General features: G+C 40.9%; 1 protein-coding gene across 4 annotated transcripts in view; it reads right to left on the reverse strand.

The window, feature by feature from the left end:
- Positions 1-15,274, reverse strand: part of LOC124713151 (E3 ubiquitin-protein ligase CCNB1IP1-like) — a 212,690-nt gene that overhangs the window by 125,262 nt on the left and 72,154 nt on the right. For 3 of the 4 annotated variants that reach the window (XR_007005631.1, XM_047242928.1, XM_047242927.1), the window contains exon 2: positions 9,604-9,836. The exons of the other annotated variant lie outside the window; for it this stretch is intronic. Coding sequence is in view for 2 of the 3 variants with exons in the window: in XM_047242928.1 (XP_047098884.1) it covers positions 9,604-9,828 (225 nt within the window). In the remaining variant the exon portion in view is untranslated. The remainder of the gene's footprint in view (positions 1-9,603; positions 9,837-15,274) is intronic. 4 annotated transcript variants of the gene reach the window in all.

Genomic DNA, 15,274 nt, shown 5'->3' on the forward strand with positions numbered 1-15,274 from the left:
GGTGTGTATGCGTACCCAAAGATTATGAAAGGAAATTGATTTGGCATATGCACCACTCATGGGGCCACTTTGGTATATTGAAGTGCACAAGAGAGGCTCGTACTGCTACTCTACCGACATTCAGCATAAGGTCCAGCAGGAATTAAAATCATTATATGTCAAAAGGACAAATCAAACAATTGAGGAAGCAAAACATTATTGTATTCAATTATTTCAGATAAACCTCTGGCAATAGTTTGTGTAGAGCTCTGGGTTCCTTTACCAGCATGAGAGGAGGATGCAAGTATATTGTGACCTTATTTGATGTATACGAGTGTGGGTAAGCTACTACAAACAGCATAGTGAATGCATTATTGTGGCCAAGATAGGCACAAAGCCCATGCCTACAACAGTAGTACAAGTTTACATGCCAACTAGCTCTGCAGATGACGAAGAAATAGAAGAAATGTATGATGAGATAAAAGAAATTATTCAGATAGTGAAGGGAGACGAAAATTTAATAGTCATGGGTGACTGGAATTCGAGTGTAGGAAAAGGAAGAGAAGGAAACATAGTAGGTGAATATGAATTGGGGGTAAGAAATGAAAGAGGAAGCCGTCTGGTAGAATTTTGCACAGAGCATAACTTTATTATAGCTAACACAGGGTTCAAGAATCATGAAAGAAGGTTGTATGCATGGAAAAAGCCTGGAGATACTAGAAGGTATCAGATAGGTTATATAATGCTAAGACAGATATTTAGGAACCAGGTTTTAAATTGTAAGACATTTCCAGGGGTAGATGTGGACTCTGACCACAATCTATTGGTTATGAACTGTAGATTAAAACTGAAGAAACTGCAAAAAGGTGGAAATTTAAGGAGATGGGTCTTGGATAAACTGACTAAACCAGAGGTTGTACAGAGTTTCAGGGAGAGCATAAGGGAACAATTGACAGGAATGGGGGAAAGAAATGCAGTAGCACAAGAATGGGTAGCTTTGAGCGATGAACTAGTGAATGCAGCAGGGGATCAAGTAGGTAAAACGACGAGGGCTAGTAGAAATCCTTGGGTAACAGAAGAAATATTGAATTTAATCGACGAAAGGAGAAAATATAAAAATGCAGTAAATGAAGCAGGCAAAAAGGAATACAAACATCTCAAAAATGAGATCAACAGGAACTGCAGAACGGCTAAGCAGGGATGACTAGAGGACAAATGTAAGGATGTGGAGGCTTATCGCACTAGGGGTAAGATAGATACTGCCTACAGGAAATTAAAGAGACCTTTGGAGAAAAGAGAAGCACTTGTATGAATATCAAGAGCTCAGATGGAAACCCAGTTCTAAGCAAAGAAGGGAAAGCAGAAAGATGGAAGGAGTATATAGAGAGTCTATACAAGTGAGATGTATTTGGGGACAATATTATGGAAATGGAAAAGGACGTAGATGAAGATGAAGTGGGAGATATGAAACTGCGTGAAGAGTTTGAAAAAGCACTGAAAGGCCTAAGACAACATTCCATTAGAACTACTGACAGCCTTGGGAGAGCCAATCCTGACGAAATGCTACCATCTGGTGAGCAAGATGTATGAGACAGGCGAAATACTCTCAGACTTCAAGAAGAATATAATAATTTCAATCCCAAAGAAAGCAGGTGTTGACAGATGCAAAACTACCGAACAATCAGTTTAATAAGTCACGGATGCGAAATACTAACACGAATTCTTTACAGACGAATGGAAAAACTGGTAGAAGCCGACCTCAGGGAAGATCAGTTTGGATTCCATAGAAATATTGGAACATGTGAGGCAATACTGACCCTATGACTTATCTCAGAAGATATATTAATGAAAGGCAAACCTACATTTCTAGCATTTGTAGACTTAGAAAAAGCTTTTCACAATGTCGACTGGAATACTCTCTTTCAAATTCTGAAGGTGGCAGGGGTAAAATACAGGGAGCAAAAGGCTATTTAAAATTTGTACAGAAACCAGATGGCAGTTATAAGAGTCGAGGGGCATGAAAGGGAAGGAGTGGTTGGGAAGGGAGTGAGACAGGGTTGTAGCCTCTCCCCGATGTTATTCAATCTGTATATTGAGCAAGCAGTAAAGGAAACAAAAGAAAAGTTCGGAGTAGGTATTAAAATCCATGGAGAAGAAATAAAAACTTTGAGGTTTGCCGATGACATTGTAATTCTGTCAGAGACAGCAAAGGACTTGGAAGAGCAGTTGAACAGAATGGACAGTGTCACGAAAGGAGGGTATAAGATGAACATCAACAAAAGCAAAACGAGGATAATGGAATGTAGTCAAATTAAGTTGAGTGATGCTGAGGGAACTAGATTAGGAAATGAGACACTTAAAGTAGTAAAGGAGTTTTGCTATTTGGGGAGCAAAATAACTGATGATGGTCGAGAGTATAAAATGTAGACTGGCAATGGCAAGGAAAGCGTTTCTGAAGAAGAGAAATTTGTTAACATCAAGTATAGGTTCAAGTGTCAGGGAGCCTTTTCTGAAAGTATTTGTGTGGAGTGTAGCAGTGTATGGAAGTAAAACGTGGACGATAAATAGTTTAGACAAGAAGAGAATAGAAGCTTTCGAAATGTGGTGCTACAGAAGAATGCTGAAGATTAGATGGGTAGATCACATAACTAATGAGGAGGTATTGAATAGGATTGGGGAGAAGAGAGGTTTGTGGCACAACTTGACTAGAAGAAGGGAGCGGTTGGTAGGACATGTTCTGAGGCATCAAGGGATCACCAATTTAATATTGGAGGGCAGCGTGGAGGGAAAAAATCGTAGAGGGAGACCAAGAGATCAATACACTAAACAGATTCAAAAGCATGTAGGTTGCAGTAGGTACTGGGAGATGAAGAAGCTTGCACAGGATAGTGTAGCATGAAGAGCTGCATCAAACCAGTCTCAGGACTGAAGACCACAACAATAACAACATTTGATGTATAAGGGGCGTTCAAAAAGAAATGAGCCAGAGGCGTAATTACAGAAACTAGTACCTGTATGTTAGAAGTATTGACCATGGCTGTTGAGACACTTGTGGCACTGTGACACAAGGCAGTGAGTGGCTGTCTCCTAAAATTCCCAGGCCTGCGATGTTAACCAGTTCAGCACGTACCGCTGGACATCGTCATCTGAGGTGAATTGTGTGGCCCTCAAAACCTTTTTAAGGGAACCAAAAATAGCGCAATCACAGAGAGAGAGGTCCGACCTGTGTAGAGGGTGGCCGAGAACCACCCATTTGAATTTCTGTAGGAGCATCACGACTGTGTTGGCCATACAAGGTTTTGCATTGTCGTGGAGCAGAATGATCCCACGGGTGAGATTGCCTGGTCATTTCGATTTGATCGCTTGGCGAAGGGGGGTCAAGGTTTGCGAGTAACACTGGGCATTCATTGTTGCCCCGTGCTGCAGGAAGTGAATCAGATGGGGGCCATCTTGGTTAAAGAAGAACGTCAGCATAACCTTTCCTGCACTCGTGTGGGCGGCCTTGGCTTTCTTTGGTGGTGGTGACCCTGGATACGTCCACTGGAGACTTTGTCATTTTTGATTCTAGTTCGAAGTGATGACACCATGACTCATCTCCAGCCACTACTCATTCCAGGAACGCATTCCCTTCCTGAGCATAGCACTGCAGACGAGCATAACAGTGGGTCATTCGACATGCTTCCTGGTGTGGTTGAAGACTGTGGGGCACTAATTGGGCACACATTTTGCGCATGTGCAGTTGTTCCTTCATGATGATGTGAGCACTTCCGACACTCAATCTGACCAAGGTGGTTCTGGCTTCCACTGTCACTCGGCAGTCCTGGGTAAGGAGTGCATCCACCAGCTGGACGGTGACATCGGTAATGCAGTGTGGTGCTCTAGACCACGTATCATTGGCTAACAACACCTGTCCTTCCCTGAAGCGCTTGTGCCATGCCTTGACCCTTGCAAGGGACATGCAGCGTACCCCGTACAGTTGTGACATTCATTGATTAATGTCCATTCCTCCCACTCTTTCCACTGTCAGAACATGAACAACACCTCTTTAATCTTCATTTGACACCTCCATGTCACTTTTCACAATGCAACTAGCAGCATTGGACAATTGATGCATGCTGCTGCTAGCTCTGTATAGTCATATGACGTGCACGTGTGTCCTCCAGCGACGGGGTGTGAACTTCTATGCTCTGGTCGGAACCACATCTCGTTACACATGCCATGATATTATCCTCCTGTCACCGGTTTGCACATTCCAGACTTCGGCTCATTTCTTTTTGGACGCCCCTTATATTTACAAAGTATATAAAATGTTATCCTTTGAAAACAGCCATTACTATGCTGATTTCGAAGAGGCTTACTCCATTCTTTCATTCTGAATGTAGGAAAGCTGCAAACATGGTTATCAGTTAATGGTTCAAACTTGCTCATGTAGACATCAAACAAATATTAATATTAAAGTACCACCCTGAAGCCAACCCCATAAATTGCATATTTAGAGAGCTAAATCAGTTCACGAGGGCTTATTGTCATCATAGACAAACCAAATGGATTAAATATTTAAGTATGTTTGAGGAGATAATTAATACACTTCCTCAAGCATCAAACCAGAGCTGACATTCAAAAAAGAATGTGTGGATTAACAAAACACTTAGGATGCCAGCAAAAAACCAGCAATGGGAAGAGAAAGTACTAACAGTCCTTGTGAATTAAAAAGAAAAAGTAAAACACAGAAAGCTGCAGTATGATTGTAAGAGAGTTTGGAAACAGAATTTCGAAGTAGGGGCAAAAGTTTTATTGAGGACGCGCCCCCGCTCATCATTATTAACATGATGAAGCAAGAAGTGGCAGCTGCTTTATTCAGGTCCCTTTGGCGTATTACAAATCCCACATCCAGGTGCTTTTTTACTTGAATATCCAGAATTCAACAGAGTAAAAGGGGTTTATCTTCACAAGGATATTAAAAGGTAAAATGAATAAGGGATGTGAAATGATGAAAAGGATTCACGTAAGTGAGATGATATGTCAAGGTTTATAATAATATTTATGTCAATTTGTAATTATAATTAATTAAATCCAATTACTAATCATTTCTTTTCAGACCTAATATTGCGTAATCAAGACTCTTTCTAGTTTTCTGTGATGGATTAATTGTGTTCCATGTACATGTAATATCTACGCCTATGTACATAAACTAATATAGATTCTTTCTAGCTTTCTGTGATGGATTAATTGTTATCTATGTAAATGTAATAGGTGTACATAAAATTTTTTTCAAATTTTGAGTTAGAATAAGTCAACTGATGATCATTTTGTAGCATTTAGTTTTCAGCCTTTCTCCAACAGTATGTTCAATGCTCGAATATGTTCTACTTGAAAAGAAGTCTCAACAATTTGTTAAAGTTATTCTCACTTGAGATTTTTCAAAGACAATGAATTTCATTCAATATAATTTATGCCAATACAATGGCAAAAGCAGGTTAACTTCTCTCTGGAAACAAAGAAACATTATATGCCACTTACCAGTAAGATTAGTTTGTCGCTGGTACAGATTTGTGTAGTTGGAGATGTTAGACTGTGTGTTGGTAATTATTTACCATGTACGAGCCCTCTGTTCAAAATTTTGAATTCAGAGATGAGTGTGAAAGGTTTACAGCAAATTCCTGATCTGTGCTCTATCTGGTTCGACAGGACTAACTTGTATTATTGTGATGTAATCTCCAGGTGAAATGAATGAATTTAAGAACTGCAAGTTCCGTAAAGTAACTGAGTGGACCACAAACAAACAACAATGAACTTCACATGGAGATGATTTGAGTCTATTATATGGTGTGGCAATTGATATCCACTGCATTTAATGTGGCATGATCATAAATGTGGACTCAAGGCATGGACTGTGAGTTATTCCAGTCATTTGTGAAAATCTTGGGCCAGTAAAGCAGAAGTTGTTGTCACTGACGAGACTGAATGTCTCAGTTATCTTGACCTTCTTAATGCTGAGTGAGACTCTGTGACAGTAATACAAACAACAATGAAAGATGTCAAAGTAGTCTGCAATTCACTGCAAGAGAAATGAACGTCAAACAGTATAAAGACAAAGACTTTTTCTGCAAAAATTATTGTAAAGTCATCTGTTGTTGCTTCTTTTGAATTTGATGTGTCAAGACAGAAATCAACCGTGAACTAATCAGCTTTTTGTTTTTTAAGACTACAACCCTGAGCAAATATCTATATGTGCCGTGAATTTTTTATGTGTTCACAGGCCAACATGTTGAGCATGGTGCCATGAGGTCTGTCCCTTGCTATTTACTGAAGACTATCACGTTCCACTTTCAGGAAAGACTTCCCTTCCAGTCCACACCCATATCTTCATCTTCCGTACAACCACCGCCCAACATTGTTCTCTATTCACTGTGTGTGGCTACCTAATTGAGTGCTCTTATAGGAGCACAACAGCTTCCACCAACAACATATATTTCTGTCACACAACATTTTCAAAGTTATTCACAGAGTCATGTTTTGCAAAATGTGTGTAGTGTCATTGTGACAAACATTTAATAATTTACTTCTAGCTTGAGTAACAAAACTAATCACCACATATTATCAATATTTAAACGAACTACAAGGTTATAATAGACTAATCAAATTACGTATTTTGGCTTACATATATTAATGAATTCTAATTTTGTATTTATTTGTCAAATGAAGTTTTCCAAGGTTTCCCTGCATGCTTGCACCCGAATGGGGAGAGACAAATTTTGTGTATGACAGACCATCGCAAACTAGCCATCAAAATGTAACCTTTGTGGCTAGTAGAGGGCCAACCATGGTCAGTTAACAGTAGCATGTCAATACCAGATACCTAAGGTCAAAAGATTATATTATTAATACATTGTAATTAATGAGAGTAAATACTATATTTTGTCAAGTTTGAAACCTGGTGATAATGAAATTTAATCTAAGAAAAATTTCTTAATAATTTTCCAGCTATAAGGTGCAAGTATTCACATTTTTTAATGAAATTCCTGTGAAATCGTGTATGGATTCAAACAATATAAAGAGTACATCGTGACACACAAACTGTATAAACGTTTTAGTTAAATTCCTACATAATGTAGAATCTCTGATTTGTGACTGCGAAAGAGGAGCTAAGAGCTCTGTGATGTATAGCGTTTCTGTCTTGACTTTACAAATAAGCGATTAATGAACTGTAACAGGACACTCTGGTATTAGTTCTCTGATCTAGTAGATGAGTAATGAATACTCTTCTGTAGCTAATTTAATGTATTGTTGAAAGTCAGCCATCTTTTAAAATTTGGAATCCTAAAAGTTTGACAAATTGATAAAGTCCTAATAAAATTGGATACAAATGTGGCTGTATCTGAAGAATACAGGAGAATATACCAAAAGTATTTTCTTTCTTTTGAGGTTTCTAGGCATGATAATGTTTACCAGATTCCAATCTAAAATCGTGTCATTGCTGGGACAACTACTAAACAATCTACAGGGTGTCCGAAAAGATTTTCCCTGATTACATAAATTGATAACTCAGGCTAGAAGTAAGCTACAAATATGAAACTTGTGTCGAATTGTTTACAACTATCAAAGTTTTTTTTTTCTGTTTTAGGTTCGCAGTATGTAAGCAGTGGATGAGGTGCAGTGACCAAGAAGCCATGTTAACCAACCAGGAGAAGGCACAGTGTGTCCGGTGGTACCATGAGACACGATCACCAACCACAGTGCAGAGACACTTCCAGACAACATTTGGAAGGAATCCACCTAATGTCAAGAGCATTAAAGCCTGCTATGAGAAGTTCAAGAACACAGGATCGGTTGCTGACCTTCCGAGGTCTGGTCGACCAAGAACCTCAGCAGACAGGGCGGAAGCTGTAAGGCAGTCTTTTCTGCGAAGTCTGAAGAAATTGGTGCACAGGACCTCACGAGAATTACATATGCCAAAAAGCTCTCTCCATGACATTTTACACAAACGTTTATTGTTTCGTGCATACAAAGTGCAAATTGTTCAGGCTTTGTTGCCCAATGACAGTACACATCGATATGACTTTGCGGTTGATATGCTATCATGTATTGAGGACGATGATGTTTATCTCAGACAAATTGCCTTTTCCGACAAAGTGACCTTTTTCATCAGTGGAGCAGTGAATCGCCATAAAGTGTGCATTTGGGGTTCACAACCCCCTGGCAAGGTCATGGAGTGCACCAGAGGCAGTCCGAAGGTGAATGTTTGGTGCACGCTATTGCACGATTAAATTATCGGGCCATTCTTCTTCTCTGAGGCTACCACCACATCTGCAGTCTATCTGGACATGTTGCAACTGTATGCCGTTCCTCAGCCGCTTCAGTATCATCCCGATGTCTTGTTTCAGCAAGACGGTGCACTGCCTCATTGGGGTTTGGACGTCCGTGTCTATCTCAATATGACCTTTCCTGGGCGATGGATTGGTCGTGATGGGCCAACGGTTTGGCCTCCACACTCTCCTGACATAACCCCATTAGACTTCTTTATGGGGTTATGTCAAGGACGAGGTCTACCGAACACTTGTACCATATTTTGAAACCCTGCGGCAACGGATAACCACAGTTGTTAAATCGATCCCTCCAGTGATGTTGGCTAATGTGTGGAAGGAAATTGAATACCGCCTAGATGTGCTACGTGCTACCAAGGGTGCTCATGTGGAAGTTTACTGATGTGTGAAAAAAACTTTGATAGTTTGTAAACAATTAGACACCAGTTTCATATTTGTATCTTACTTCTAGCCTGAGTTATCAATTTATGTAATCAGGGAAAGACTTTTCGGACACCTTGTATTATGAGCAGTCTAATTTAATTTCGAGTTGTAGCCTATGACAAACTTAGTAGTGAGATGTCGGGCAGCAGAAGACTAAATTCGATGAGCTGGAGAAATTCAATACCAGAGAGTAGTGGCACTTAATAAGCGCACTGCTACATATAACAAACATTTCGTTCATAGTTTGGACATTATCTTTAGTACTGCAATTAAATTCTAGATGACAGGTAACATCAAACACATTAAAATAATTGTTTATGATATGTAAAATACATATTGGCTTACGCTTCTGTTATAAAATACTTGCAGAAAAAAAATATTTCTGCAGCAAAATAGTTGAAGAAAAATTTGTCCCAACAGAGCCGACAGAGTGCCAAATGATTTCACACCGCTGATGTCTTAATGACCACAACTCACACGGCTAAAATTGTACCAGTCTTTAACTCCTATCATATACAGGACTTTCTTTTAATGTGTAGAATTTTAGAGGCCAATGAAACTTTTATCGTGATCTCATTTGAATACAAGTATTCAAGAGTCGTTTTGGCTGCACTGGAATTTGTCAAGACTTGGTCGATGAGCAAGATGCCTACGACACCTGTATACCAATAAAATGAATGCTAATGATTTTATATTGAACACAGACATATTCTATCAACAGCATTTTGCAGTTTACTTTTTAGTGGACAATATACTGCACTCTGAAGTCAAGAACTCCAAGAAGTAAGCTACTATAAGAAAATTTCAAAATAATAGCACACTACAAAGAAAAATATGGGAACAATGAATAAACATGTCAAGTTCAAAAACAAATTACCGATCTGAACTGTGGTGATGGATTCAAATCCACTTTAACAATATCATACTTATTACACAAAGAGGTGGAACATGTTGGACATGTTTTCACGTCATCAAGATTTTGTGAAAATTCACTATCGCCATGTTCTTCGCAAAATGCATGGGAACAACTTGTTATCCAAGCAATTCTGCTCAAACGTTTCCGACATTTACTGAAATTGCAGTATATATCCAGATCTCCCATTTGTTAATCTGAAAATGATAAGCAGTTATGTAAAACATTATATGAATTTTTAGTTTCTAAATATCAATAGATACTCCACTGACCAGCAAAGAGCAACAGTGATGTCATGGATAGCAAATCATTTCAGCACTTTAGAAACTATTAAACAATTACTTCCAAAGATCTGAAATAACATGTCTTTAATATCTATGCCACATATTACCACAATGTTTCACAAGGTCAACTGATGTACACTTTGTAGGTTAATATTCACAGTGTTATTATATCTCATTCTGATTCTTTATAACAACGAAAGTAATCAATTTTTGACAATATAAAGTAATAACACAGACAAAAAAATCTACTCACCAAGCAGCAGTAGGAGAACAAACATGTAAAAATAGGTTTTAGGTATGGAAGCTTTCAGAGCCAGTGGCTCCTTCTTCCGGCGGAAGGGGTGAAGGGTAAGGAAGAGGGGTGAAGGAAAAGGACTGGAGAAGTTTAGGAAAAGGTGTAGAGCTCAGAAAAGTCACCCAGACCGTGGGTCAGGGAAGACTTACCAGAAGGCATGAGAAGGAAAGACTGATTGTTGGGGACTGCATCGGACATGATCTGAAAACCTGAGAGCTTAAAGGTGGAAGACAGGATAATATGCAAGGCAGAGGTTACTGATAAAATGAGTGAGCGAGGTAATACAACTGAACAGCTAAGTGCACTGTATGTAATAGAGGTGGGAAATGGGCAATGAAAAATATACGGGTCAGAAAACGAAAAGTGTAGAAAATAAAATAGAGTGAAGAAAGGAGTAGTTACTGTGCAGAAATGCTGAGATGGAATAAATTAATGTAAATTAAGGCCAGGTGGGTGGCGAGAACAAAGAGCATGCTGTAGCGCTAGTTCCCACCTGAAGAGTTCTGAGAAACTGGTGTCTGGGGAAGAATCAAGATGGTGCATGTGGTGAAACAGGCATCGAGGTCATGACTGTCATGCTGTAGAGCATGCATTGGAACAGGATATTGTGTGTTACCAGTATACACCATCTGCCTATGCCCATTCAACCTAACTGATAACTTGGTGATGTTGATGCAAAAGGCCTAAAAGTGTTTACATAACAGCTTGTACATGACACATGCTCTTTCACAGGTGACTCTCCCTTCGATAGTATATGTTTTGCGAGTTACAAGGCTGGTATAGGTGGTGGTAGGGGGGTGCATAAGGCAAGTCTTGCAGCTGGTACGATCACAGGGTTATCAGTTAGGACGAATGGGCATAGGCAGAGGGTGTATACCGGCAACACACAATATCCCATTGTACATCATGCTCTACAACATGACAGTCGTGACCTCGGGGCCTGTTTTACCACATGCGCCATCTGTATTCTTCCCTCAGACACCAGTTTCTCACAACTCTGCCCCTCTTCATTGCCCTTCAACCTTTCTGCCAGAAGAGGGAGCCACTGAGTCCAAAAGCTTGCATACCTAAAACCTTTTTTTATATATGTATTCTCCTGCCACCACCTGGTGAGTAAATTTTTTATCTATCGTATTACTTCATTCTGATTCTTTCTTGTTCCACCACATTACATTCATAAAATACATAAACCCACATTGTCTATAGAATAAAGGTTTTTTTAAAAAAATCTAAATAAGCAACAGTAGCAAATAAAGCCACAAAAAGTGACTTAAATGATAATTTATGGATATAAACATTCCTTCATTTCATAAAAGAATGTGTAGTATCACCACTGTTTTTCAATGCTACCAAGTAAATAGCACAACTGCCACAGCTGATGCAAAAGGATCTCAATAACGTCAATACAGCAGCAACAATAGCACTGACAGGCTGGTTACTACATCCCCAAACTATGGGCTTGTTTTGGTGTGTGGTTAGAGGTGGTGTTTCAGAAAAACAAGTAGATGCCGAATCTTTATAAATACCCATCATTTTTAGTCAAATTCACCTCAGTCTGGTAGCACCAACTTTGAGGGTAGGACTACATCAGGCGACAGGCAGCCAACACGAGATTTGGCCTCCACCATTGACAGGCCTACTGCTTGTTCTAAGTCCTCCACTGTGGACTTGGCACCTCCTAGCCTTGGCCATAAACCAGCCACAACCATCTTCTGTTCAGCCCAGTCAATGAAGGCCAAAAAATGTAGACTGGGGAAGAAATTCGTGCAGTCACAAATTTCTGTACATTGGTAGCGAGGAGTGTCACGAACAACATAGTAAAAATCCTGACTGATGGCATGTGAGCATAGGGATGGGGGTTGTGTAAAGGTTCCTTTTTTAGGTTTCTCTTAAATATCTTGATGCTGCAGCATCCAGCAAGAATGATTCCCAGAACGAAATTAAACTACATTAAATTTCCTATTAAAATGTTCTATTCACGTTCCTTAGGATTCATTTTCTGCATTGCAGGGGATGGAAAAAATTGTAGATTATTAAAAATAGTGTTTTAATGGTACCAAATTATTGTCTGCTGTTAAATGAAGTGGTTTAAGAACAAATATTAAATGTGTCTACCACATCTAAGAGCAATAGAGCCCTAGTAATGGATAAATTGTTTTCTGGGGGTGTAACAGGGTGGAAAGGTGGGGGTGCAGGTTACAAGCATGAGGGGAGGTAGGTCACTAGATTTTGGTCATGCACTTCCCTCCTTTATGGGTCTACTGAGCAGGCAATTCCTCATTCTCTCTACTGTGCTAAGTCACAAAAAGTATAACTTGGTGTTTCAATAAGTTATGCAGACCCTTCTGCAGCTCACCTTATGAATCACTGACAACGCAATGTGCAGACATGCCTGGGGTGGTATATTTTCCACAAAGTGCATTACCACTACAAGGACTATGGATATGAAGTACTAATAACACTAATACAAGAAATGTATGTGGACAGAATCCACATAAATCTCTGCACACTTTTCTAAAATGCTAGAGAGAAAATTGATTCTTAGTCATCCCTTACAGCAGCTGTAGCACTCTTTTGGGAAAGGAGACTTCACCAAGAGTGCTACTTGCTTTGCAATTTACAGATAAGACTATATCTCCCCAGCATTTCTCATCTATTTCTCTCATGTATGTAGACTAAATAACTTCACTGAGTTCGTGTTATGTAGTGGAGGTTTTTTTTTTCAGTTTATTTAGTGAGTACTTATTTCTAGTTTTTAAGTGAATTTTTATGTAAAATACGCACCTACAAACAATAGCTGAGAAGTGTTTAATTTTTAAATGTGATGTTGTCAGTGACCTATGCAGTGCTGGTGGCAAAAGGATTGGCTTGATACATGTTGATCTTTCTGCTGTCTGCTGTTGACAGCATATTGTAAAGCTGTGCAACTATGTTCCAGACACTTGGTGGTGAATTAATGAATGACAAACAGTTACAGCACTTTTCTCAACATTAATTGTGTTACTAGTAGACAGCAAAAATCTCTTCCATTCAAGAACTATTGACACTTGTTGAGTGGCCTGCACAGAGTGGAGCCACTTACCACACACCCACAGTATATTGTACATGGTGGGTGCCGATAATGTCTGATGGAACAGGAATGACCAAGTTTAAATTTAGAATAAGAATTTCCTGCAATGCATTGCTTGACTTGCATTGAGATACACTCCTGGAAATTGAAATAAGAACACCGTGAATTCATTGTCCCAGGAAGGGGAAACTTTATTGACACATTCCTGGGGTCAGATACATCGCATGATCACACTGACAGAACCACAGGCACATAGACACAGGCAACAGAGCATGCACAATGTCGGCACTAGTACAGTGTATATCCACCTTTCGCAGCAATGCAGGCTGCTATTCTCCCATGGAGACGATCGTAGAGATGCTGGATGTAGTCCTGTGGAACGGCTTGCCATGCCATTTCCACCTGGCGCCTCAGTTGGACCAGCGTTCATGCTGGACGTGCAGACCGCGTGAGACGACGCTTCATCCAGTCCCAAACATGCTCAATGGGGGACAGATCCGGAGATCTTGCTGGCCAGGGTAGTTGACTTACACCTTCTAGAGCACGTTGGGTGGCACGGGATACATGCGGACGTGCATTGTCCTGTTGGAACAGCAAGTTCCCTTGCCGGTCTAGGAATGGTAGAACAATGGGTTTGTTGACGGTTTGGATGTACCGTGCACTATTCAGTGTCCCCTCGACGATCACCAGTGGTGTACGGCCAGTGTAGGAGATCGCTCCCCACACCATGATGCCGGGTGTTGGCCCTGTGTGCCTCGGTCGTATGCAGTCCTGATTGTGGTGCTCACCTGCACGGCGCCAAACATGCATACGACCATCACTGGCACCAAGGCAGAAGCGACTCTCATCGCTGAAGACAACACGTCTCCATTCGTCCCTCCATTCACGCCTGTCGCGACACCACTGGAGGCGGGCTGCACGATGTTGGGGCGTGAGCGGAAGACGGCCTAACGGTGTGCGGGACCGTAGCCCAGCTTCATGGAGACGGTTGCGAATGGTCCTCGCCGATACCCCAGGAGCAACAGTGTCCCTAATTTGCTGGGAAGTGGCGGTGCGGTCCCCTACGGTACTGCGTAGGATCCTACGGTCTTGGCGTGCACCCGTGCGTCGCTGCGGTTCGGTCCCAGGTCAACGGGCACGTGCACCTTCCGCCGACCACTGGTGACAACATCGATGTACTGTGGAGACCTCACGCCCCACGTGTTGAGCAATTCGGCGGTACGTCCACCCGGCCTCCCGCATGCCCACTATACGCCCTCGCTCAAAGTCCGTCAACTGCACATACGGTTAACGTCCACGCTGTCGCGGCATGCTACCAGTGTTAAAGACTGCGATGGAGCTCCGTATGCCACGGCAAACTGGCTGACACTGACGGCGGCGGTGCACAAATGCTGCGCAGCTAGCGCCATTCGACGGCCAACACCGCGGTTCCTGGTGTGTCCGCTGTGCCGTGCGTGTGATCATTGCTTGTACAGCCCTCTCGCAGTGACCGAAGCAAGTATGGTGGGTCTGACACACCGGTGTCAATGTGTTCTTTTTTCCATTTCCAGGAGTGTATTTAAAGTGCCTTAATTACAGAGGCTGCCTGTTTAAGCCTCTGGGCCTTGTCACATGTTAGGCTGGAATGATGCGCTGGATAAAGTAAAGTTAAAAAAAAAATAAAATAAATAAAATAAAAAAATAAAAAAAATGTTAGTGGAGACAATGAAATCAACGCTGTCAAATACATATTGACAGCATGTTAAGGAGAGGCTCTTTGGTGCAGTAGACAGTTGACAGCTCCACTTGAACTCGTTTATGTAACACCTCACTTAACAACTGAAAAGAAGAACTCACTCAATAACCTAAAAATAAGTCCACTTTATAAACACAAGATCAGTGAAGTTATTTTGCCTACTCACAAGAAAACTGAACAGAAAGTGCTGGGGAGATATGGTCTGTCTATTAACTTAAAAGCAAGCACTGAGAGAACACTACAGCTGCCAT

The sequence above is a fragment of the Schistocerca piceifrons genome, chromosome 1 (genome assembly GCF_021461385.2).
Source record: "Schistocerca piceifrons isolate TAMUIC-IGC-003096 chromosome 1, iqSchPice1.1, whole genome shotgun sequence".
Taxonomy (NCBI): Eukaryota; Metazoa; Arthropoda; class Insecta; order Orthoptera; family Acrididae; genus Schistocerca; species Schistocerca piceifrons.